This window comes from Pristiophorus japonicus, chromosome 6 (genome assembly GCF_044704955.1).
Source record: "Pristiophorus japonicus isolate sPriJap1 chromosome 6, sPriJap1.hap1, whole genome shotgun sequence".
NCBI lineage: Eukaryota > Metazoa > Chordata > Chondrichthyes > Pristiophoridae > Pristiophorus > Pristiophorus japonicus.
Window position 1 is genome coordinate 144230096 of NC_091982.1, and position 25977 is coordinate 144256072.

General features: G+C 48.3%; 1 protein-coding gene and 1 long non-coding RNA gene across 2 annotated transcripts in view; one reads left to right on the forward strand and one right to left on the reverse strand.

Annotated features, from left to right (window-relative positions):
- Positions 1 to 14996, forward strand: part of LOC139265806 (uncharacterized) — a 39866-nt gene extending 24870 nt beyond the window's left edge. The window contains exon 2 of the long non-coding RNA XR_011593632.1: positions 14009 to 14996. This is a non-coding gene — a long non-coding RNA (uncharacterized lncRNA). The remainder of the gene's footprint in view (positions 1 to 14008) is intronic.
- The window catches only part of LOC139265805 (anoctamin-7-like), a 192229-nt gene that overhangs the window by 55481 nt on the left and 110771 nt on the right, over positions 1 to 25977 (reverse strand). The window contains exons 12-16 of the mRNA XM_070883247.1: positions 21445 to 21588; positions 14006 to 14143; positions 12752 to 12850; positions 7128 to 7230; positions 1524 to 1635 (exon numbers count right to left, since the gene is read on the reverse strand). Of these exons, the coding sequence (XP_070739348.1) occupies positions 1524 to 1635; positions 7128 to 7230; positions 12752 to 12850; positions 14006 to 14143; positions 21445 to 21588 (596 nt within the window). The remainder of the gene's footprint in view (positions 1 to 1523; positions 1636 to 7127; positions 7231 to 12751; positions 12851 to 14005; positions 14144 to 21444; positions 21589 to 25977) is intronic.

Genomic DNA, 25977 nt, shown 5'->3' on the forward strand with positions numbered 1-25977 from the left:
AACTCTGGCCCTGATGTCCCAGCACAGAAACAAGCCATTGGTCTATTCCAGTGTTTATGTTCCACACGAGTCTCCTCCCACCCTACTTCATCTAACCCTATCAGCATATCCTTCTATTCCTTTCTCCCTCATATACTTATCTAGCTTTCCCTTAAATGCATCGATGTTAAGGGAACTGCTGTGTCACTGATGAGATTTGCAGTGTTTTTATATTTGTCTTCAATCTTTGATCTGGGAAAACCATTCCCATCACTGAATGCCCCAACCAACAGCCAACATCGCGGCATGATTCCGTGAAGAGTAGACCATGTGCACTACCCAGTGTTGTACTGAGCCGTACAGATGACCGGTCTGTGCTGAGACAACTTGTCCGACTTGTAGGAAGGGGCAAAATTAGACATGGACATTGCTGCCCGGTGACCTACACATCGGGTGACGACAGGCCAGTCTCAGCTGCAATACTTCCCACAGTTGAATAGCATTTCCCAGTGAGACCCCTCAACCACCAATAGTGCACATTGGAAACAGTGCAGACTGTCAGTCAGTAGGACAGTCGGAACCTCCGGAACCATATCCCAGCAAGAGCTGGCATTCCAGGGACATAGGACTCAATTTTCCCCAGTGATTTGTGCCATTTTTTGGGAGCAGGCTGCTTTTTTGGCCTAAGTTAAACCACAATTTCCCCAAGCAATTTGCACCAGTGTAACTCAGTTAGTTACGATGTTTTTAGGTAGTTTTTTCAGCCAAAGGGGACGTAACCTGCCACCCGCGCCAATTCTGGCCATTTATGCAAGTCTGGCCAGCTGAGAGTTACTCCAGTTCTGCTTAGGCCAGCTTATGTGGCCTCTGCAGAAAAACCTTCTGGAGAGTTAAAAGAAATTGGCACAGGTAAGGAAATCGGTGCAGGTAAGTGCAGCAGATGCCTGGACAGCAGACAGAGAGAGAGAGAGAGAGAGAAACAAAAGGAACCGGGAGGAGGCCATTCGGCCTGGGATGTCGAGCAGGGGAGCGGAACGGCAAGCCCTTCGGCCAGGGCTAGGGGTAGGGGTAGCGGGACCGGCTTTAATAATTGGAGGTAAGTTACTGCAATATATTTTAATGTGGTTTTTAAGTTGATGCAATGTGTTTTAATGTGTTGGGAGCTGGCTGTATGTTCCACTTTGCAGCCTCAGCTCGCATTGTGTTCCTGGTTACCATGGCAGCCCGATCTATTTGGCGCAGATCAAGGCCCCACCCCCAAAATTAAAGGACAGGTTAGGCCACGCCAAAATGAATAAATCCAAGGGGGAAACTTAGAACATTTTTTTGGGCGTACTTGGGCCCCCCAAAAAACGCACATAACTCTTCAAGTACTCCAAAAAAAAGCTTTGGAGAAAATTGAGCCCAATACCCCAGCAAGAGCTGGCACTCCTGGGACAATATCCCAGCAGGAGTCGGCATGTTTGGGAGAGGAGGAGAGAACACAGGGCAAAGTCCAAACAGACTTGGCACCAATTGGCTTAAACAGGACAAGTGCTGCTCACCGGCCTTTGAAGAAAGCAATGTAGATCGGCGAGGAGTAGAAGTTGATAAACTGAAAAACAAACACCTTGAAGATGAAGGCGTCTTCGTATTTGGTCTGAGTCCTGTGCATTTCTGGAACAGAAAGTGTAAAAGTGTCTCAAATAATACAAGGATCAACAATAGGGTTATTTCCTTCCTCTCTTCTCCAGCTCCCTGTTATACACAGTCCAGGTGACTTGGGAACATGCCCTCCTTTAGGCCAGTCCTCCATTGCAGCTTTCTCCATCATTCAGAAGATTCGGGGTGATCTAACTGATGTGCTAAGAAAGCTCTGGTTAGACCCTATTTAGAGCTCGGTGTTCAGTTCTGGGACCCGCGCCTCAGGAGAGATATATTGTACTTGGAGAGGGTGCAGCACAGATTCACCAGGATGATACCGGGTCTAAAAAGGTTCAATTCTGAGAACAGATTACATAGACTAGGCCTTTATTCCCTTGAATAGAGAAGATTAAGGGATGATCTAATTGAGGTGTTTATGATGATTAAAGGGTTTGAAAGGGTAGAGGGAAACTATTTCCTCTAGTGGGGCAGTCCAGAACAATGAGGTAGAACCTTAAAATTAAAGCCAGGCCGTTCAGGGGCAATGTCAGATAGTACTTCTTCACACAAAGGGTAGTCGAAATTTAGAACTCTCTGTGCCAAAAAGCTGCTGAGGCTGTGGGTCTATTGAAAATGTCAAAACTGAGATTAATAGATTTGTGTTAGGCGAGGCTGTTGAGGGTTACGGAACCAAGGCAGGTAAATGGAGTTCAGGTACAGATCAGACATGAATGGGGGGGTGGGGGCGGCCACAGGCTTGAGGGGCTGAATGCCATATTCCTGACCCTATATTCCTAGCCCAATCCCATTCTGATTACTTTATTTTTTTCCCCTGTTCTGATACCCAGTCTCGCAGCTCTTTGCTGAGCGGAGAATTGAAGCAAGACGGGTGTAGCAATAGGTGCTCTATTGACGAGCTAACCGGCGATCGCCTTGGAGTTTTCAAGGTTATAAAGAAAATGGGCTAAAAAGAAGTTCTTCTGCTCTCGCACTTTACAACTGTTGGTGAAATCACACCTGGAGTACAGTGTACAGTTTTGGTCCCCTTATTTAAGGAGGGATATACTTGCATTGGAGGCAGTTCAGAGAAGGTTCACGAGGTTGATTCCTGAGCTGAAAGCTTGTCTTATGAAGAAAGGTTGAGCAGGTTGGGCCTATACTCATTGGAGTTTAGAAGAATGAGAGGTGATCTTATTGAAACGTATAAGAAACTGAGGGGGGTGTGACAGGGTAGATACAGAGAGGATGTTTCCCCCTCGTGTGGGAATAGAAACATAGAAACATAGAAAATAGGTGCAGCAGTAGGCCATTCGGCTCTTCGAGCCTGCACCGCCATTCAATAAGATCATGGCTGGTCATTCCCTCAGTACCCCTTTCCTACTTTCTCTCCATACCCCTTGATCCCCTTAGCCACAAGGGCCATATCTAAATCTCTCTTGAATATATCCAATGAACTGACATCAACAACTCTCTGCGGCAGGGAATTCCACAGGTTAACAACTCTCTGAGTGAAGAAGTTTCTCCTCATCTCAGTCCTAAATGGCCTATCCTTTATCCTAAGACTGTGTCCCCTGGTTCTGGACTTCCCAACATTGGGAACATTCTTCCCGCATCTAACCTGTCCAGTCCCATCAGAATCTTATACGTATCTATGAGGTCCCCTCTCATCCTTCTAAACTCCAGTGAATAAAGGCCCAGTTGATCCAGTCTCTCCTCATATGACAGTCCAGCCATCCCTGGAACCAGTCTGGTGAACCTTCGCTGCACTCCCTCAATAGCAAGAACGTCCTTCCTCAGATTAGGAGAACAAAACTGAACACAATATTCCAGGTGAGGCCTCACTAAGGCCCTGTACAACTGCAGTAAGACCTTCCTGCTCCGATACTCAAATCCTCTAGCTATGAAGGCCAACATACCATTTGCCTTCTTCACCGCTGCTGTACCTACATGCCCACTTTCAGTGACTGATGAACCATGACACCCAGGTCTCGTTGCACCTCCCCTTTTCCTAATCTGCCGCCATTCAGATAATATTCTGCCTTCGTGTTTTTGCTCCCAAAATGGATATCCTCACATTTATCCACATTTTCCTGCATTTGCCATGCATTTGCTCACTCACCTAACCTGTCCAAATCACCCTGCAACCTCTTAGCGTCCTCCTCACAGCTCACACCGCCACCCAGTTTAGTGTCATCCGCAAACTTGGAGATATTACACTCAATTCCTTCACCTAAATCGTTAATGTATATTGTAAAGAGCTGGGGTCCCAGCACTGAGCCCTGCGGCACCCCACTAGTCACTGCCTGCCATTCTGAAAAGGATCCGTTTATCCCAACTCTCTGCTTCCTGTCTGTCAACCAGTTCTCTATCCACATCAGTACCATGAGCTTTGATTTTGCACACCAATCTCTTGTGCGGGACCTTGTCAAAAGCTTTTTGAAAGTCCAAATATACCACATCCACTGGTTCTCCCTTGTTCACTCTGCTAGTTATATCCTCAAAAAATTCCAGAAGATTCGTCAAGCCTTTCATAAATCCATGCTGACTTGGTTCAATCCTGTCACAGCTTTCCAAATGGGCTGCTATTTCATCCTTAATGATTGATTCCAACATTTTCCCCACTACTGATGTCAGGCTAACCGGTCTATAATTACCCGTTTTCTCTCTCCCTCCTTTTTTAAAAAGTGGTGTTACATTAGCTACCCTCCAGTCCATAAGAATCGATTCAGAGTCGATAGACTGTTGGAAAATGATCACCAATGCATCTACTATTTCTAGGGCCACTTCCTTAAGTACTCTGGGATGCAGAATATCAGGTCCCGGGGATTTATTTTCCTTCAATCCCATCAATTTCCCCAACACAATTTCCCGCCTAATAAGGATATCCTTCAGTTCCTCCTTCCCACTAGACCTACTGTCCCCTAGTACATTTGGAAGGTTATTTGTGGCTTCCTTCGTGAAGACTGAACCGAAGTATTTGTTCAATTGGTCTGCCATTTCTTTGTTCCCCATTATAAATTCACCTGAATCCGACTGCAAGGGACCTATGTTTGTCTTTACTAATCTTTTTCTCTTCACATATTTATTGAAGCTTTTGCAGTCAGTTTTTATGTTCCCTGCAAGCTTCCTCTCGTACTCTATTTCCCCCCTCTTAACTAAACCCTTAGTCCTCCTCTGCTGAATTCTAAATTTCTCCCAGTCCTCAGGTTTGTTGCTTTTTCTAGCCAAATTATATGTCTCTTCCTTGGCTTTAACACTATCCTTAATTTCCCTTGTTAGCCATGGTTGAGCCACCTTCCCCATTTTATTTTTACTCCAGACAGGGATGTACAATTGCTGAAGTTCATCCATGTGATCTTTAAATGTTTGCCATTGCCTATCCACCGTCAACCCTTTAAGTATCCTTTGCCAGTCTATTCTAGCCAATTCACGCCTCATACTATCGAAGTTACCTTTCCTTAAGTTCAGGACCCTAGTTTCCGAATTAACTATGTCACTCTCCATCTTAATAAAGAATTCTACCATATTATGGTCACACTTCCCCAAGGGGCCTCGCACAACAAGATTGCTAATTAGTCCCTTCTCATTACACATCACCCAGTCTAGGATGGTCAGCTCTCTAGTTGGTTCCTCGACATATTGGTCTAGAAAACCATCCCTAATACACTCCAGGAAATCCTTCTCCATCGCATTGCTACCAGTTAGGTTAGCCCAATCAATATGTAGATTAAAGTCGCCCGTGATAACTGCTGTACCTTTATTGCACACATCCCTTATTTCTTGTTTGATGCTGTCCCCAACCTCATTACTACTGTTTGATGGTCTATACACAACTCCCACTAGCGCTTTCTCTCCCTTGGTATTCCGCAGCTCCACCCATACCGATTCCACATCATCCAGGCTAATGTCCCTCCTTACTATTGCATTAATTTCCTCTTTAACCAACAACGCCAGCCCGCCTCCTTTTCCTTTCTGTCTATCCTTCCTAAATGCTGAATACCCTTGGATGTTGAGTTCCCAGTCTTGGTCACCCTGGAGCCATGTCTCCGTGATGTCAATTACATCATGCCCGTTAACTGCTATCTGCGCAGTTAATTCGTCCACCTTATTCCGAATACTCCTCGCATTGAGATACAGAGCCTTCAGGCTTGTCTTTTTAATACACTTTGCCCCTTTAGAATTTTGCTGTAATGTGGTCCTTTTTGTTTTTTGCCTTGGGTTTCTCTGCCCTCCACTTTTACTATTCTCCTTTCTATCTTTTGCTTCTGACTCCATTTTATTTCCCTCTGTCTCCCTGCATAGGTTCCCATCCCCCTGCCACATTAGTTTAACTCCTCCCCAACAGCACTAGCAAACACTCCCCCAGGACATTGGTTCCGGTCCTGCCCAGGTGCAGACCGTCCGGTTTGTACTGGTCCCACCTCCCCCAGAACCGGATCCAATGTCCCAGGAATTTGAATCCCTCCCTTCTGCACCACTGCTCAAGCCACGTATTCATCTGAGCTATCCTGCACTGGTAGGAATCCTGAGATTACTACTTTTGAGGTCCTACTTTTTAATTTAACTCCTAGCTCCCTAAATTTGTCTTGTAGAATCTCATCCCGTTTTTTACCTATATCACTGGTACCTATATGCACCACGACAACTGGTTGTTCACCCTCCCTTTTCTCCCTCCCTCTAGAACTAGGGGACATAGTTTCAGAATAAGGGTCACCCACTTAAAACCGAGATGAAGAGGAATTTCTTCTCTCAGAGGGTCGTGAATCTTTGGAATTCGCTACCCCAGAGAGCTGTGGTGATTGAATATATTTAAGGTGGAGATAGTCAGATTTTTGAATGATCAGGGAGGTAAGGGTTATGGGGAGTGGGCAGGAAAGTGAAGTTGTGGTCAAGATCAGATCAGATCAACCATGATCTTATTGAATGGCGGAGCAGACTCGAGGGGCTGAATGGCCTACTCCTGCTCCTATTTCTTATCTTCTTAAATAGAACGAAGCCGGCCTGGAGTCTGGTTCTGCTATCTGAAACAATTTCAGTCCCAGTGACCTGTACCACTATCTAAACCAATCCTGATCCCATTACCTATGCTGTTTGCGGGATCTTGTTGTGTCCAAATTGGCTGCCGGGTCTTCCACGTTAAAGTGACTGCACTTTAAAAGTAATTCATTGGCTGTGAAGTGCTTTGGGAAGTCCTGAGGTTGTGAAAGCTGCAGTATAAATTCAAGTCTTTCTTCCTACTATCTGAACCAGTTGCAGTACTAGTGTATTCAGAATGCCTCAGTCCTACTGTTCGAATTGGGGTCGGATCGGTAATGCTTACATCGGAACCCCTGATGATCTGCCACAACAGCAAGTTATGTCAGGCACAACCCACAGTGAGACCGCTATAGATATTGGCATAAACTGCCCTTCACAGGGCCTGTGGTTTGGAACGACAAGCTAGGATCATGCGATTGACCCAGAGAGTCAATAAAATGGTTCCCCTCTTTATGCCAATGAGCAATGTGTACCGATCTGGTGCTTACCCCATTTGGTTAGGTAACGAGCTAATGATGTATACACTCGAGCCAATAGGAGAATGAACAGCAGATTGACCACTGATCCGGTTATGCTGGCAATCCTCGGAGCCTGGAGAGGACAGAGTACAATACAGATTAGAAAAAGCTATAGACTATAGGGGGACGAAATTCAGCCTTCCGAAAAGTGCTCTAAGCGCCGGAAAGCGGCGGGGTCGAGCAGCGGCCGCCAGCGAAATTCTCCTTGGTGCTTTTTCCGGCGGTCCCCATTTGCGCCCCGCTGCTGCCAACCCCTCCTAAGGGCGCCATCAAAACGCGCACCGCCGATCTCCCGCACCTCCATCGAAATTCAGCTACAAAAATCTTCATCCTGCCGAACGGTGCCCCCGACAGCATTTTCTGCGGGTGCACTGTGTTTTCAGTGTGTGCGACATGGCTGTGCGGCGACTATTCAAGGGGAGGGCGCACTGCCGCAGCCACCATTTTATTTTTTTTTAGCGGCCGACTGCCAGGTCAGCCCGACAATTATAGCCCCGGGTTCAGCCGGGCTGCCAACAGGCAGCCTGGTACCCCCTCTTGGGTGCCAGGTCGCTGGCCCGACCGAAAACCTCCCTGGTGGCCCGGTGAACCTAACTAAAATAATGGCAGAGCTCGCAGCGGCCCTCCACTTCAAGTGAAAGGGAGAGACATGGTGACTCACATGCGTTATGACATCATCAGCGGCAATATTTTTTAACACATTAGCGTATGGTAGAATAATGGTTATGTCACTGGACATGTAATCCAGAGGCCTTGACTAATGATCCAGAGACATGAATTCAAATCCCACCACGGTAGCTGGGAATTTAAATTCAATTAAATAAATCTGAAATAAAATGCTAGTATCCGTGATGGTGACCATAAAATGACCGGATTGTTGTAAAAACTCATCTGGTTCACCAATGTCCTTTAGGGAAGGAAATCTGATGTCCTTACCCAGTCTGGCCTATATGTGACTCCAGACCCATCATCATTATCATCATAGACAGTCCCTTGAAATTGAGGAAGACTTGCTTCCACTCTAAAAGTGAGTTCTCAGGTGATGAACAGTCCAATACGGGAATTACAGTCTCTGTCACAGGTGGGACAGACAGTCATTGAAGGAAAGGGTGGATGGGACTGGTTTGCCGTACGCACCTTTCGCTGCCTGCGCTTGTATTCTGCGTGCTCTCGGCGACGTGACTCGAGGTGCTTAGCGCCCTTCTGGATGCACTTCCTCCATTTAGGGCGATCTTTGGCCAGGGACTCCCAGGTGTCGGTAGGGATGTTGCACTTTATCAGGGAAGCTTTGAGGGTGTCCTTGAAACATTTCCTCTGCCCACCTGGGGCTCGCTTGCTGTGTAGGAGTTCCGAGTAGAGCTCTTGCTTTGGGAGTCTTGTGACAGGCATGCGGACAATGTGGCCCGCCCAACGGAGCTGGTCGAGTGTGATCAGTGCTTCGATGCTGGGGATGTTGGCCTGATCGAGGACACAAATGTTGGTTCTTCTGTCCTCCCAAGGGATTTGCAGGATCTTGCGGAGACATTGTTGGTGGTATTTCCCCAGCGATTTGAGGTGTCTATTGTATATGGTCCACGTTGCTGAGCCATACAGGAGGGCGGGTATTACTACAGATCCACAAGCAATGTGGTTAGCTCTTAAATGCCCTCTGAAATGGCGGCTCACCACCACCTTCTCAAGGGCAATTAGCGATGGGCAATAAATGCTGGCCTAGCCAGCGATGCCCACATCCAATAAATAAATTAAAATTAAAAATTAACATGCAGTGTGTCATTTATTTAAGTGCAAGAAGATATTGATTTAGAATACAGGAAGTTATAGATTTAAAACATATGGATGGCTAACCGTTTACTGATTGGCCCTTGACCTTGCCTCCCCCTGAATGACCCTTGACCCTGCCTCTGATTGACCCTGCCACCCACCCACCCCCCCCCCCCCCCCCCACACATCCCATCCCTGATTGCCCCTGTCCATTGTAAATATAAATGAGCAGACTGGCAGTGTCTAGATCCCCCCCCCACATCCTGTGATCTCACACAGCAGCGAAATGGGCATCCGACACTATTAAACATGAGGGCACGAACAACCTAGATCGCCACACCCAGCGAGCTCCTGAAAGGGAATGTGGTGAAACAAAATATTATGTTCTTCACCTTCCCTCTTCTAAAGACTGATGAGTGTCAGAGTACATTTGCAAATGTCAGCAGTACCTCATTTTCCACTGGAGCCCAAGCAGCAACTGTGCAGTCCTGTTCCTCCTTTGGTGCCTCAAGTTAGGCTCCTTACAGTCGGACCCCTGGATAAAAATGAGGATCAGGGGCCCTGGTGGATTTCCCCGCTCTCTAGACCAGGCGTACCCGAGGTCATTGGTAGCCCCTCAAATGCCGTCCTGGTTTGAGATAAGCCCACTTGGCACATGCAAGGGATTGAACCTGGGCCTCGCTTGCTCTGCTTGGGTCAGCACATCATGCCGTGTATTTACCACTGAGCTTTCTGTTTTTTATAATGAGTTCGACAGCCATTTTATGGCAGGTGGCAGTCGTGGTTCAGTTGGCAGTGCTCTCGCCTTTGAAGGATTCCGAAGGATGTGGGTTCAAGTCTCACCCCAGAGACTTGAGCGCGTAATCCGGTACTGACACTCCAGTGCAGTGCTGAGGGAGGGCTACACTGTTGGAGGTGCCATCTTTCGGATGAGACATTAAACCGTCTGCCCTCTCAGCTGGACATGAAGGGGTAAAAATTCACCTCCGCCCGAAACGGGGCACACCTACCGCTTTTTGCCGGTCATTACTGTTATGTTCAGAATAAATCCACAGAACTATATCGCAAGCTCAAACTATTGTGACTTTGGTCTCTTTATTCAGACTCCTGAGAGAGGAAGCAGCATGGTGAATCACCTTTTATACCTGCTTGCCCCAGGGTGCACAGGTGACCCTTAGGTCTCCCCCAGGTGTGCCCCCTAGTGGCAAGCCTTATATTTTGGTAAGGTTTACATACATACATAACAATTACTGCCGCCATTGGAGCAAAATTCAGCATTGTTGCTGAAAAAAAGGAGCGGAGCGGTATTGGTGGCGGGAACGGGCTGTTTGCAGCGGTGTGGGGGCGATGTGGCCGATTGGGCTGCGAAATTCAGCTGGTGCTGATCTGCTGCAAACGAGTTAGCTGCTCCCTGGCTTTCTTAAAGGGAAGGGTTTGCAGCGAGGCTCTGAGCAGGGAAGCAGTTTGATTTGTAGGCATGGCGAATCCAGCAGGAGCAAGGAGGGCACGCAGATTTTCAGATGCAGAATTGGAGACCCTCATCGAGGCTGTGGAGGGAAGGAGGCGCGTTCTCTACCCCGACACGGGCAGACCGACTCACGATGTGTTCATTAATGCCGGGAGAGAGATCACTGTGGAGGTCTCGGGGACCACCATTCATGACTGCACCGCCACCCAATGCCGCAAAAAGGCTCAACGACATCATTCGAGTGTTGAAAGTGAGATCATGTTCACCCAACACCTCACCTTCCATCTGCGAGCCTCTCCTTCACCTTCTCTTATTTCCCACTGAAGCAACATTTGATTGTTGAGGCCTGTATATCTATGTGTGCATTATCGCAATGAAGGCTCCCTTTCATGTCAGAGTTACAGCTACATGTAATGGACGCACACTTGCACTCATTGTATTTGCTTTGCAAGCCAAGGTTTCTCACAACTGTACTGAGAAGTGGTGATGGTGAGCCAGAGATACAGCAGCTCACTCACCTGGAAGAAAGGGTTCAGAGGCTAGTTGGCCCACATGTTCTCTTCCCTGTGGCCACCGGTCGTGCCGATCCCGCTGGGAGCAGCATCTAAGTGAAGGCCTTCCTTTAATGCCATCTCTCCCTGAAAGTGCCAGTGCCTACCGTGTCTTTGCTTATGATAGTATGCAAGTTGCTGGCTACATGGTGCTATGCCCTCCCTCACGGGAGCCCTTGTGCCATTTATGATTGCAGATGAGAGCCCGAGTGTAAGCCAAAGCCAGGACGTCAGCATTGAGAACACTAGCAGCCGAAGCCAGGGAGAGACCACTGATGCGAGTGGGAGGTAAAGCCATGACAACACCCTAGAGGCCACTCCATATGTTGGCGCCATGTCCGATGAGGCCGAGGAAGAGGGGGACACTGATGGCAGCACCGCGTCACTGCTTCCTACACTCACACGTGCCAGCTCGGATACTGGGAATACACGGTCCAAAATATTAGATTTAGCAGAGGAGTCTGCACTGGGTGGTGCACCAGGGCCTAGCGGGCTGCAACATGGTAAAGGGCCAAAGCAACCTCGGGTGCCATTTCTCTGGGGAGCAAGTTCACACACGAGTTCTGCTGCAGAGGACTCCCATCAAAGTTGGCTCTTATGAAAGAAGGATGGAGGCCGTGTATTCCCAGATGTTGGGGGCAATAGCAAGGGTGCCGGAGAGCCTGTCTGAAGTGGTCAGGAGCATGGAGGAGTCCGCCTCCCGCATTGTGGACAGCTCTGCACACACCATGGAGCCCATCATTGCCAGTGTGCAGACGATGGTGGACTCCCAGATTGACCGTGCGAATCCAGTTGTGATGCCACGTCTCAGCTGCCATTGCAGCACAGGCGCAAGGGAACGAGCGTCTGAGTGCTGCTTTGGGGAGGATGGCCGCGGCCCTGGAAGCTCAAAATGCTCTTATGCAATCTGGGCAACAAGCCATGGAGCATCTTACTGCTGTCATCTCTGGTGGCATCGAGACTGTTCCTGCTCTCATGCAGTCTCACCTGGATGCCATGCGAGATCTGACTGTTGCCATCGTGGCTGGGTCCACCAGTGTCGCGCCACACCACCGATCTGTGCTCCCTCAGATTGGTGGCGATGGTGAGGTGCCACAAGCACTCAATCCCGCTCTGAACAAGGCAACTGGCAAACTGGAAAAATCTTGGCCAAAAAAATGGATATACACGCAATACGCCTTTCAAGGCCGCTGGCGGTCTTGAGCCGGCACTGTGTACTGGCCCAAAAAACTGTTGGGGGCACCGACAGACGGCCGGAAGACTTTTTCACCCGAATTTACCTTCTGGGGCAGAGTCGCTGCGGTGTGCGCTCTGATGACGTCATTGAGGACGTATCTGCAGGAGCACGGTGGAAGTGGGGGGAGCGGGGCGGATCCTCATACCACAGCAAAAACTCCTGAGGGCAATGCCGCGAACATCGGCCAGTCCGCCGCGAATCGGCGGCCATTCCCCGCCACCCTGTGGCTGCCACTTTCAGGCGGCCAGAGGCCTTATCGGGAGGGGCAATTTTGGCCCCAAAAGCTCCGGGCACTATTTTGAAGAAGAGCAAGGGAGTTCTCCCCGGTGTGCTGGCCAATATTTTAACCTCACCCAACATCTAAAACAGATTATCTAGTCATTATCTCATTGCTGTTAGTGGGACCTTGCTGTGCGCAAATTGGTTGCAGCATTTCCGACAGTGACTACACATCTAAAAAGTACTTCATTGGCTGTAAAGTGCTTTGGGACATCCGGAGATTGTTAAAGGCGCTATATAAATGCAAGTCTTTCTTTCTTTATCCTTGAACATTGCTACTGGGAAGCAACGTACTCACGGTTGCCATGACGATAGAATTGCCTGTCTCATACATGAGGATGCTGATGATGGTGCGGTACAGAATGACAGACATCAAGAAGATTAGCACCACCACAACCTGAAGGAAGGACATTCAGAATTAGTGAATGGCAGCTCAGTGACACCCAGTACCCAGTTATTCAATACCATAGGCACAATGTTTACTATTAACTGCACTATATCTAAAAGCACGTATTTTCCTTTTGCTTAATTTTGCTATATATGTATGTATATATATATATATATTTGCGCACACTCTGATATGTTAAGATTACTGCCATTGCAATGTTACAACAAAAACAACTTGTATTTATATAGCACCTTTAACGTAGTAAAACGTCCCAAGGCGCTTCACAGGAGTCTTATAAGACAAAACAAATAAATTTGACTCCGAGTCACATAAGAAGAAATTACAATAGGAGCTTGGTCAAAGATGTAGGCGAGAACGTCTTAAAGGAGGAAAGAGAGGTAGAGATGCGGAGAGGTTTAGGGAGGGAGTTCCAGAGCTTGGGGCCCAAGCAGCTGAAGGCACGGCCACCAATGGTTGAGCAGTTATAATCAGGAATGCTCAAGGGGCAGAATTTGAGGAGCACAGACATCTCGCGGTGGGGAGGGGGGGATTGTGAGGCTGGAGGAGATTACAGAGATAGGGAGGGGCGAGGCCATGGAGGGATTTGTAAACAAGGATGATAATTTTGAAATTGAGGTATTGCTTAACTGGGAGGCAATGTAGGTCAGTAAGCACAGGGGTGATGGGTGAGTGGGACTTGATGCGAGTTAGGACACAGGCAGCCGAGTTTTGGATCACCTCTAGTGTACGTAGGGTAGAATGTGGGAGGCCAGCCAGGAATGTGTTGGAACAGTCAAGTCTAGAGATAACAAAGGCATGGATGAGGGCTTCAGCAGCAGATGAGCTGACGCAGGGGCGGAAACGGGCGATGTTATGGAGGTGGAAATAGGCGGTTTTAGTTATGCCGCGGATATGTGCAGACTCCCTTTACACCCAAGCTGTCTGATGGTGCCGCAATTGCCTCACGGCATTGTCACCTGACCCCAGCTGGCCGCCTATCTTCAGGGGGCCCAAAATCCCCTGGGTGTGGACATGGTGCAGGCAGAGAGCCAGCACAGTGACTGCTCCTTGGACTAGGACAGGAATGCATAAGAGAAGAAATGGGCGGGATTGTGAGTGGAAAGTAATAGAATGCGTGTCTTATTTACTGAATTGCCTTCCTACCAGGACCAGAATCACCAAGGAGCTCGCGATAATACGCTGGATCCGGTCCCCCTTTGGAAAGTGGGGCTCTTCTGTGCCCGTGATTGGGTTCCTCACCAGCATGGGAGCCACGGCAGTGAACTCGGGCCTGGGGTGCTCCTGAAATGATAACCCCAAACAAATTAAATCGTCTGAATGAAGCTGACATCAGCTGAATGAAGCTGACGCAAGATCCTGCAAATCCCCTGGGAGGACTGACGTACCAACATTAGTGTCCTCTATCAGGCCAACATCGAAGCACTGACCACACTCGACTAGCTCCGTTGGGTGGGCCACATTGTTCGCATGCCTGTCACAAGACTCCCAAAGCAAGCGCTCTACTCGGAACTCCTACATAGCAAGTGAGCCCCAGGTGAGCAGAGGAAACGTTTCAAGAACATCCTGAAAGCCTCCTTGATAAAATGCAACAACCCACCGACACCTGGGAGTCCCTGGCCAAAAATAGCCCTAAGTTGAGGAAGAGCATCCGGGAGGGCGCTGAGCACCTCGAGTCTCGTCGCCGAGAGCATGCAGAAAGCAAGCGCAGGCAGTGGAAGGAGCGTGCGGCAAACCAGACTCCCCACCCACCCTTTCCTTCAACCACTGTCTGTCCCACTTGTGACAGAGACTGTAATTCCCGTATTGGACTGTTCAGTCACCTGAGAACTCACTTTTAGAGTGGAAGCAAGTCTCGATTTCGAGGGACTGCCTATGATGATGATAATGAGGTACGCCATTGATCACCAATTAGACCGACGTAATGTATGCACCCGTGAGTATGCTCACAGGTTTGTAGAGATGTTGAGTTGGGAGTGGCTTAGCCAGTCACGTGATGTTCACAAGACTCAATAAAACCCCAGCCAGTTGGATTCGGGGATCCACGATGAGGCAGTTGGTTGTGAGCCTGGTGGATGAACTGGTAATGTGTAGTGCGATTGTTAAACCTTTTGCTAATAAACCAACTAGTGCTTAACAGCAATGTGTTGCTATGAATTCTTAAGCAAAGAACCCATGAAGCAAATACATTACACCCGGTTTCCCAATTTACAATTGTAATTTTGAAGTTAATTCAACATATAATTATTTCAATAAAAACAGGAAATACTCAGCAGGCCAGGCAGCATCTGTGGAGAGAGAAACAGAGTTAACGTTGTTTCATGTCGATGATCTTACATCAGAATAATTATGTAAATGTTCAGTTTTTGGCTGGAGACTAATCCTGTTGTAAACACTTGATAGCAGACACTGACACAAGTCCTGATGAAGGGTTGTCGACCCGAAACGGTAACTCTGTTTCTCTCCATAGATGCTGCCTGACCCGTTGAGATTTCTAGCATTTTCTGTTTCTATTTCAGATTCCAGCAGCCGCTGTGTTTTGCTTTTGTACTGACACAAGTGTTTGCTGTTTTATTTTTGAAAGATTTACATTTATAAAGTGCCTTTCACAACATTGCAGCCAATTTGCGCACTGTTTGATCCCACTAACAGCAATGTGATAAAGACCAGATATTCTGCTTTAGTGATGTTAGTTGAGGGATAAATATTGGCCCTCGGACACCGGGGAGAATTCCACTGTTCTTCTTCAAAATAGTGCCATGGGATCTTGAAGCTTATGGCAGATACCGAGAGCTAAACCGAGATGAGTAGGGGTGAAATTAAAAAGGAAATTAGGAAAGCAAAGAGAGGGCATTAAAAAATATTGGCAAATAAAATTAAGGAAAATACATAAAGAGCAAGAGAATAACTAAAGAAAGAGTAGGGCCTATTAGAGGCTAAAAAGATAACCTGTGTGTTGAGGTGGAAAACGTGGGTATGGTTTGTGTCTGAATACACAAAATAGAGGAATGATGCAGACATTGTAGTTAAGGAGGAGTGTGAAATATTAGATGAGATAAACATTGTGAGAGAGGAAATATTAAGGGGTTTAGAATCTTTGGGCTCAATTTTTCCCGGTCGCTTGGGCCTTTTTTTTGGCGCGCGCACTTTTTACTGGCATTTTTTTTTCCAAGTTTCTCCCTGTGATCTGTGCCAGTGTAACTGACTTAGTTACAATTTTTCTAGGCCAGTTTTTTTTTAACGTCATGTCTGCGCCGGTTTTTTCAATTGTTCGCAGTTTAGGCAACATTTACTCCTCCTAGGTCGGCGTATCTGGCCACTCCCAAAAAACCTTCTGGACACTTAAGAAAATCAGCGCAAATTCACAATACGACATTGAAAGACGCCATTGTTTTTAAATCGAAGATTTTGGAGGGAGTCAAGAATACTGTCAAAATCAATAATAAAGTTCAACTTTTTTCTACCTGTCAACGTAGAACTGTAAAGTAGTTGCATTTCAGAAGTTTTCTCTTTTTTAAACTCACTCACACACCACCACCAAACATCTTGAAGCAGGGCTGGCGGGTCGTACCTTTGGACGGCAGAATCGGCCCCGCACCCGGACACAGGGGCTCGGCTACAATACAAGCCGGTGGGGGGAGGGGGTGAGGAGAGAGAGCGAGCAAGGTGCCTATCGGAAGGCTTCGAGCCCCGGGAAGCCTTCTGCACTGAAGTCTGCAATGACTGGGGCGTGGGGGGGTGGCGGTGGGAGAGAGAGAAGGGGAGAAGTCACAAGACTTCAATTACTTAAGGGGGGGGGAGAGAGGAGAAGTCACAAGACTTTTGGGTGTGGTCCATCCATACAGACCTTGGGGAGAGAGAGCACTACGAACCTGTCCTGCCTGCCCACTTTCCTGCCGTTTTGAGTTTCTTTCAAAGGTTAAATTTAAATATGGGGGCAATACTGACAATGTGCGAGCCTTCTGCATCATGGTGCTACGTAGGAGACAATTGATTCGACTTCATCGCATCAGGAACATCAGAGCCCGAAGGATGCTGAGCAGGAGGCCTTACTCACCTTGGGTATATCGAGACAGGCGCTTGTACCTCCACCTGAGTGATGCAGACTGTGTCAGAAGGCTGCGTTCCGCTAAGAAGTTGTAAGTGAGATCTGAGAGTTGGTCAAAGCAGACCTGCAACCTAGAAGCATCAGGAGGACTGCTTTGTCAGTTGAAGCGAAGTTTACAGCTGCACTTTCATTCTATGCCTCCGGATCGTTTCAAGCTACAACTGGCGATGTGTGCGCCATTTCTTAACATGCAACACATGTCTCCATTCGCCAGGTCACGGCTGCACTATATGCCCAGAGGAATTACTTCATAAAGTTCCCCATGACTACCCAGGCAATGCATGAAAGGACTGTGGGCTTCTCCAGGATTGCTGGCTTCCCAAAAAGTACAGGGCTGCATTGATTGTACCCATATCGTCTTGTGAGGATCTTTGGAGGATTCCGAGATGTACAGGAACAGAAAATGCTTCCACTCCATTAATGTGCAGCTTGACTGTGACGACAGCATCATATCACGTCAGTCGATGCAAGGGAGTACGCGAGATGCGTTCATCCTACACAACAGCGGTATATCTGCCATGTTTCAGCAGCAGCCAGAAGGGCAGAGCTGGCTACTGGGAGACAAAGGGTAAGGCCTCGTCACCTTGTTGGCGCATGACACCCCCACGCGTAACCTGGACAGAAGCTGACCAGGAATACAACATGTCACACATTGCGACGCGCAGCATCATAGAGAGGACCATTGGCATATTGAAATTTCCGATGCCTGGACCATTCCAGAGACTACTTGCTGTACTCCCCTGAGATTGTTGTCTGCTGCATGCTGCATAACTTAGCCATCATGAGACAGCAGCAGCTGGTAGTGGAAGACCCACCTGCGGTGAGAGTGGCTGATGATAATGATGTGGAAGATGCAGGTGATGAGGAGGAGGAGGACGACGAGGATGAGGAAGCCATGCAAATGCCTGAGGCCGGAGCATGACGGCGGAGGAGGGCGGGCCGTCGTGCTCCTTTAACAATTGCTCGAGCCTTGCGCCAGCAGCTCATCCGTGAACGCTTTATTGATGCCTGAGGGCTCACCGACAACTGTTCCACATGGACATGTTTACTGTTTGGAGCTGTTCCGTAATGTGTTGTGTTAATGGAACATGATTTCAGTTTTAATGTAAAATATATTTTATTCAAAAGTTTACAATGTACTTAACTTTAATAAAATTATTCTTGTATCAAACTTTACTTTAAGATCACTTTTTAAGATCACTTAAAAACTTTAAGATCACTTATAAACTTGTAAATTTACATAACTTACAAAAAACTTAATTTGAGAACAGTAACAATAATAATAACAACAACAGCAGCAAAGAAAGGCTGCACCCATCTCTCCTCCCCCTTATTCTATGACCGCCCGCCACGCTTGGTCTTGAACACTCCACCACCCCTGCCCGCAGGCGCAGTGTTTCTGGGCTTGGTAGCAAGCTTATTTTTCTAACATCTCGGGTACTGCGCACCTCTTGAGGGTGGAAGCGTCGGCATCAGGCGGCAAGTTGGAGGGCCCGGCTTTGGGCTCTTCAGAGACTGGTGTGGGGATTGGAGTGAGAGTGACAGTTGATTCTGTCAATGGGCGCAGGGTCTGGACCTGTTCCCTTATTTCAGCAGCTAACTCCAGCATGCCGTCTCTCATGCGCCCTGACAGTGTCTCAACGACCTGCAACATTCCCTCCCTCATGGCCACTATTCCCTCACTGATGGTCCCGGATATCGTTCCCATTTCTCATGTCATTGGAGTTACTTCTCCTGATAGTCCCGCTACCTCATCACTCACCGCACTGATGGCATCCAGGAGTGATCGGGTAAGGTCAATGCTCTCCGCACTCAATGACATCATCTGAACCACATCTGTAGATCCTACACCTCAGGAGAGCATGGTCGAGTTCTCCTTCCCATCCTCCGCGTGGGTGTGGCAACCCCAACACTGAGACCCACAGCCTGGGACGGTGGGGCCTGGGTGTGCCTCGCTGCACCCCAACACTGGGACCCGCAGCCTGGGATGGTGGGGCCCTGGGTGTGCCTCGCTGCACCACACCACTGGGACCCACAACCTTGGAGTATGTGAAACCATGGAATGTCCCACCAACACTCAAACCACTAGTCATGGAAGGGGCTGTCACCTCCATGAGCGGCACCTCTTCCAAAGTCAGTACAACAGTGGGAGCTTCATCCAGCTCCATCCCCTCCCCCTCACCCCCATGGATGGATTGGAAGATGTTCTCCTCTTCAGGCTCGTCCGCATCTGAATCTTCTTCTGCATTTACAGGGTTGGCCTCAAGTTGTGCAAAAGATAACAGAACAGTCAAATGGTTAGCAACAAAGGAGGGGGCAGGGTGGGTGGCAGGACCCATCAAAGCAGCGACCCTCTCTTCCAAGGGAGTCAGTGGGTGTAGATTTGCCGGGCCTCCTCCTGTTCGAGTTCTTTCCCTTTTATTATGTGCCAACTTCCTCTGCAAAGATATGAAAACCTAACTTTTTAAAGAGGGTGTCTTTCTGCTGGGTGGGACATACAGATGGTCACATTTACAATTGCAATTGCATTGAATAAATGAAAATATTACTTACACTAACTACTTGACCAAGGTCCTGTCATTTCTTGTTGCACTGGCCTCCAGACCGCGGGGTGGTCACCACTGCGCAGTAATCTTCTGCAACTTGGTTCCAGCGTTTCTTCATTTCTTTGGCTAGAACTTTTATGTGACCTCTGCTGGTGTCCAGCTCCTGCCATCTGGTCTCAATCACAGTAACCAGTTCCTCCACTTCTTCCTGTGAGAAATTCTCGGTCCTTGCACCGTGTTGCATCTTGTATTGCTGTAGCTGTGATTTTTCCAATGCTCTCACATATGTGAACAACGTTCTCACACGCACAACTGGCTCTTTAAAAATGGCCGATTGCTAACCTGGAGTTGTACTGAGCATGCGCGTCCATTGCAACAACCTCAAAAACATCACTTTTTTTACGCGCATGCACAGAAGGTGTGGCATTGCTTTTCGGTGCAGACAGCAGGCTCCACCTCCCGAGGCGACTGGACACGCTGCGCGGCGCCAAATTTGAATTATACATCGGGGAAACTTTGGCAAATTATTTCTGGCCTAGAAAAACAGGCATAACTCTGGCAATACGCCAGAAAACAGGCTTGGGGAAAATTGAGCCCTTTGAAAGTAGATAAATTGCGAGGCCCAGATGAAATGTATCCCAGGCTGTTAAGAGAAGCAAGAGAGGAAATAACAGAGGCTCTGACCATCATTTTCCAATCCTCTCTGGCTACCGTTGTGGTGCCGGAGGCATTTGACAAGGTCCCACATGGCAAACTGGTCAGAAAAGTAAAAGCCCATGGGATCTAAGGGAAAATGACAAGTTGGATCCAAAAGTGGCTCAGTGGCAGGTAGCAAAGGGTAATGGTCGATGGGTGTTTTTGTGACTGGAAGGCTGCTTCCACTGGGGTCCTGCAGGGCTCAGTATTCGATCCCTTTCTTTTTGTGGTTTACATCAATGATTTAGACTTAAATGTAGGGGGCATGATTAAGAAGTTTGCAGATGTTACAAAAATTGGCCGTGTGGTTGATAGTGAGGAAGAAAGCTGTAGACTGCAGGAAGATATTAATGGACTGGTTAGGTGGGCAGAAAAGTGGCAAATGGAATTCAATCCGGAGAAATGTGAGGTAATGCATTTGGGGAGGGCTAACAAGGCAAGGGATTACACATTAAATGGTAGGACACTGAGAAATGTAGAGGGACCTTGGAGTGGAGGTCCACAGATCCCTGAAGGTAACAGGACAGGAAGCTAAAGAAGGCATACAGAATACTTGCCTTTATTAGCTGAGGCATAGAATACAAGAGCAGGGAGGTTTATGTTTGAACTGTATAAAACACTAGTTAGGCCACAGCTGGAGTACTGCGTGCAGTTCTGGTCACCACATTACAGGAAAGATGTGATTGCACAAGATAGGATGCAGATGAGAATTACGAGGACGTTGCCAGGACTGGAGAATTTTAGCCAGGAAGAAAGATTGGATAGGCTGGGGTTGTTTGGTTTAAAGCAGAGGAGGCTGAGGGGAGACTTAATTGAGATGTATAAAATTATGAGGGGCCTGGATAGAGTGGATAGGAAGGACCTATTTCCCTTAGAAGAGAGGTCAATGACCAGGGGGCATAGATTTAAAGTAACTGGTAGAGCATTAGAGGGGAGTTGAGGAGAACCTTTTTCACCCTGAGGATGATGGGGGTCTGGAATTCACTGCCTGAAAGGGTGGTAGAGGCAGAAATCCTAATCACATTTGAAAACTATTCGGATATGCACTTGAAGTGCCATAACATAGAAGGCTACGGACCAAGAGCTGGAAAGTGGGATTCGGCGGGGTAGCTCTTTCATTTGCCACAGACACGATGGGCTGAACGGCCTCTTTCTGTGCTTCTATGATCAAATAATCTAGGATTCTATGATTAAATAATCTTTGATAGGTTTTATTTGTGTGAACCCTTTCTTACCTCAGTTTCCTCAAAGTCGAAGCAGTCCCACTTATGTGACAGGATGGCACTGGTTCTCTTCCAGTACTCGAGGAATGTTACCGCCCACAGCGACATGAAGATACTGAAGAACACGGTGCCCCCATGGTCAAAGAGCTGGCTCACCTGGAGGAAAGGGAAATATAGTGATGGTCAACAATGTAGCTGTGCTTATGAATACTCAAATTCATACCCTGACAAATAGAAGATTAAGGGGTGATTTAATTGTGGTATTTAAGATGATTAGAGGATTGATAGGATAGAGATAAACTATTTCCTCTGATGGGGGGGAGGGGGTGGCGGGGCATAGAGTGCAGAACAAGGGGACATAACCTTAAAATTAGAGCTCGGCCATTAAGGGGTGACATCAGGAAGCACTTGTTCACACAAGGGTTAGTGGGACTCAGTCCCTGGAGTGGTCAATTGAAAATTTCAATGCTGAAATTGATCGATTTCTGTTCATTAGGGGTAGTGAAGGTTACGAAACCAAGGCGGGTAAATGGAGTTCAGAAACACATCAGCCAAGATCTAATTGAATGGGAGAACAGGCTCAAAGGGCTGAATGGCATCTTCCTGTTCCTATCTTCCTAGTAACACCTCGTACTGCTTTATGCGATGCTGCACTGGCCACAAACACCAGGTTTGATCTGAGTTGGTCGATCGCATCTGGACCACAGTCGGGGAATTACAAATGTGCCTATGGACCAGGATTGATAAATCATCAGCTAGTATTACCACTCATCAATGTCAGCGTCTCCCGCTCACTGGTCAATATCTCCCCCTCACTGGTCAATGTCTCCCACTCACTGGTCAGTATCTCCTCCTCACTGGTCAATATCTCCCCCTCACTGGTCAATATCTACTCTCACTGGTCAATAACTCCCCTGACTGGTCAATATCTATCCTCACTGGTCAATATCTCCCCCTCACTGGTCAATATCTCCACTCACTGGTCAATATCTCCCCTCACTGGTCAATATATCCCCCTCACTGGTCAATATCCCCCTAACTGGTCAATATCTCCCCCTCATTGGTCAGTAACCCCCCCTCATTCACCAATATCTCCCTCTCACTGGTCAATATTTCGCCCTCACTGGTCAATATCACCCCCTCACTGGTCAGTATCTCCCCCTCACTGGTCAATATCTCCCTCTCACTGGTCACTATCTCCCTCTCACTGGTCACTATCTCCCTCTCACTGGTCAATATCGCCCCTTCACTGATCAATATCTCCTCCTCACTGGTAAATATCTCCCCCTCACTGGTCAGTATCTCCCCCTCACTGGTCAGTATCTCCCCCTCACTGGTCAATATCTCCCCCTCACTGGTCAATATCTCCTCCTCACTGGTCAATATCCCCCCCCCCTCACTGGTCAATATCTCACTCTCACTGGTCAATATCGCCCTCTCACTGGTCAATATCTCCCTCACTGGTCAATATCTCCCCCTCACTGGTCAATATCCCCCCTCACTGGTCACTATCGCCCCCTCACTGGTCAATATCCCCGCTCACTGGTCAATATCCCCCCTCACTGGTCAATATCTACCTCTCACTGGTCAATATCTCCCTCACTGGTCAATATCTCCCCCTCACTGGTCAATATCTCCCCCTCAATGGTCAGTATCTCCCCCTCACTGGTCAGTATCTCCCCCTCACTGGTCAATATCTCACCCTCACTGGTCAATATCTCACCCTCACTGGTCAATATCTCACTCTCACTGGTCAATATCGCCCCCTCACTGGTCAATATCTACCTCTCACTGGTCAATATCTCCCCCTCACTGGTCAATATACCCCCTCACTGGTCAATATCAACCTCTCATTGGTCACTATCGCCCCCTCACTGGTCAATATCCCCCCTCACTGGTCAATATCTACCTCTCACTGGTCAATATCTCCCCCACTGGTCAATATCCCCCCTCACTGGTCAATATCCCCCTCTCACTGGTCAATATCCCCCTCTCACTGGTCAATATCCCCCTCTCACTGGTCAATATCCCCCTCTCACTGGTCAATATCTACCCCCAACTGGTCAATAGCCCCCTCTCACTGGTCAATATCTCCCCCTCACTGGTCAATATCTCCCCCTCACTGATCAATATCCCCCTCTCACTGGTCAATATTTCTTCCTCACTGGTCAATATCCCCCTCACTGATCAATATCTCCCCCTCACTGATCAATATCTCACCCTCACTGGTCAGTATCTCCCCTTCACTGGTCAATAGCCCCCTCACTGGTCAGTAACTGCCCCTCACTGATCAATATCCCCCTCACTGGTCAATATCCCCCTCACTGGTCAGTACCTCCCCCTCACTGGTCAGTATCTCCCCCTCACTGGTCAGTATCTCCCCCTCACTGGTCAATATCTCCTCACTGGTCAATATCTCCTCCTCACTGGTCACTATCTCCCCCTCACTGGTCAATATCTCCCCCTCACTGGTCAATATCTCCCCCTCACTGGTCAATATCTCCCCCTCACTGGTCAATATCTACCCTCACTGGTCAGTATCCCACTCACTGGTCAATATCTCCCCCTCACTGATCAATATCTCACCCTCACTGGTCAGTATCTCCCCTTCACTGGTCAATATCCCCCCCTCACTGGTCAATATCTCCCCCTCACTAGTCAGTATCTCCCCTTCACTGGCCTGTATCTCCCCTCACTGTTCAATATCTCCCCCTCACTGGTCAGTATCACCCTCACTGGTCAATATCTCACCCTCACTGGTCAATATCTCCTCCTCACTGGTCAGTATCTCCCCATCACTGGTCAATATCTCCCCCTCACTGGTCAATATCTACCCTCACTGGTCAATATCTACCCTCACTGGTCAGTATCCCACTCACTGGTCAATATCTCCCCCTCACTGATCAATATCTACCCTCACTGGTCAGTAACTGCCCCTCACTGGTCAATATCCCCCTCACTGGTCAATATCCCCCTCACTGGTCAGTATCTCCCCCTCACTGGCCTGTATCTCCCCTCACTGTTCAATATCTCCCCCTCACTGGTCAATATCTCCCCCTCACTGGTCAGTATCTCCCCCTCACTGGTCAGTATCTCCCCCTCACTGGTCAGTATCTCCCCCTCACTGGTCAATATCTCCTCCTCACTGGTCAGTATCTCCCCCTCACTGGTCACTATCTCCTCACTGGTCAATATCTCCCCGTCACTGGTCAGTATCTCCCCCTCACTGGTCAGTATCTCCCCCTCACTGGTCAGTATCTCCCCCTCACTGGTCAGTATCTCCCCCTCACTGGTCAATATCCCCCTCACTGGTCAATATCTCTTCCTCACTGGTCAATATCTCACCCTCACTGGTCAATATCTCCCCCTCACTGGTCAATATCTCCGCCTCACTGGTCAATATCTCCCCGTCACTGGTCAATATATCCCCGTCACTGGTCAATATCTCACGCTCACTGGTCAATATCTCCCCCTCACTGGTCAGTATCTCCCCCTCACTGGTCAGTATCTCCCCCTCACTGGTCAATATCTCCCCCTCACTGGTCAATATCTCCCACTCACTGGTCAATACCTCCCCCTCACTGGTCAATACCTCCCCCTCACTGGTCAATATCTCCCCCTCACTGGTCAATATCTCCCCCTCACTGGTCAATATCTCCCCCTCACTGGTCAATATCTCCCCCTCTCTAGTCAATATCTCCCCCTCACTGGTCACTATCCCCCTCACTGGTCAATATCCCCCTATCACTGGTCAATATCTCCTACTCACTCGTCAATATCTCCCCCTCACTGGTCAGTATCTTGCCCTCACTGGTCAATATCCCCCTCACTGCTCAGTATACCCCTCACTGGTCACTATCTCCCCCTCACTGGTTAATATCTCCCCCTCACTGGTCAATATCTACCCTCACTGGTCAGTATCCCACTCACTGGTCAATATCTCCCCCTCACTGATCAATATCTCACCCTCACTGGTCAGTATCTCCCCTTCACTGGTCAATAGCCCCCTCACTGGTCAGTAACTGCCCCTCACTGATTAATATCCCCCTCACTGGTCAATATCCCCCTCACTGGTCAGTATCTCCCCCTCACTGGCCTGTATCTCCCCTCACTGTTCAATATCTCCCCCTCACTGGTCAATATCTTCCCTCACTGGTCAATATCTCCTCCTCACTCATCAATATCTCCCCCTCACTGGTCAGTATCTCCCCCTCACTAGTCAGTATCTCCCCCTCACTAGTCAGTATCTCCCCCTCACTGGTCAGTATCTCCCCCTCACTGGTCAGTATCTCCCCCTCACTGGTCAATATCTCCCCTTCACTGGTCAATGTCTTCTGCTGGAAAAGTGCCCAGGAGCTGATGTAGAGTGAGGACACAACTGACTCAAAAGCTGAACTGAAAAGCCCCAGCAGACATGAGGGTCTGGTGTACAGAAACCAGAACACATCAACGTCGGGGGACTGGAATGGCTTTTGACTTGCGGGTGTCCCCTGCAAACATTGGGTTTGGGGCCCCTCAATAAAGTCGAGATCGATTTAGCTCTGG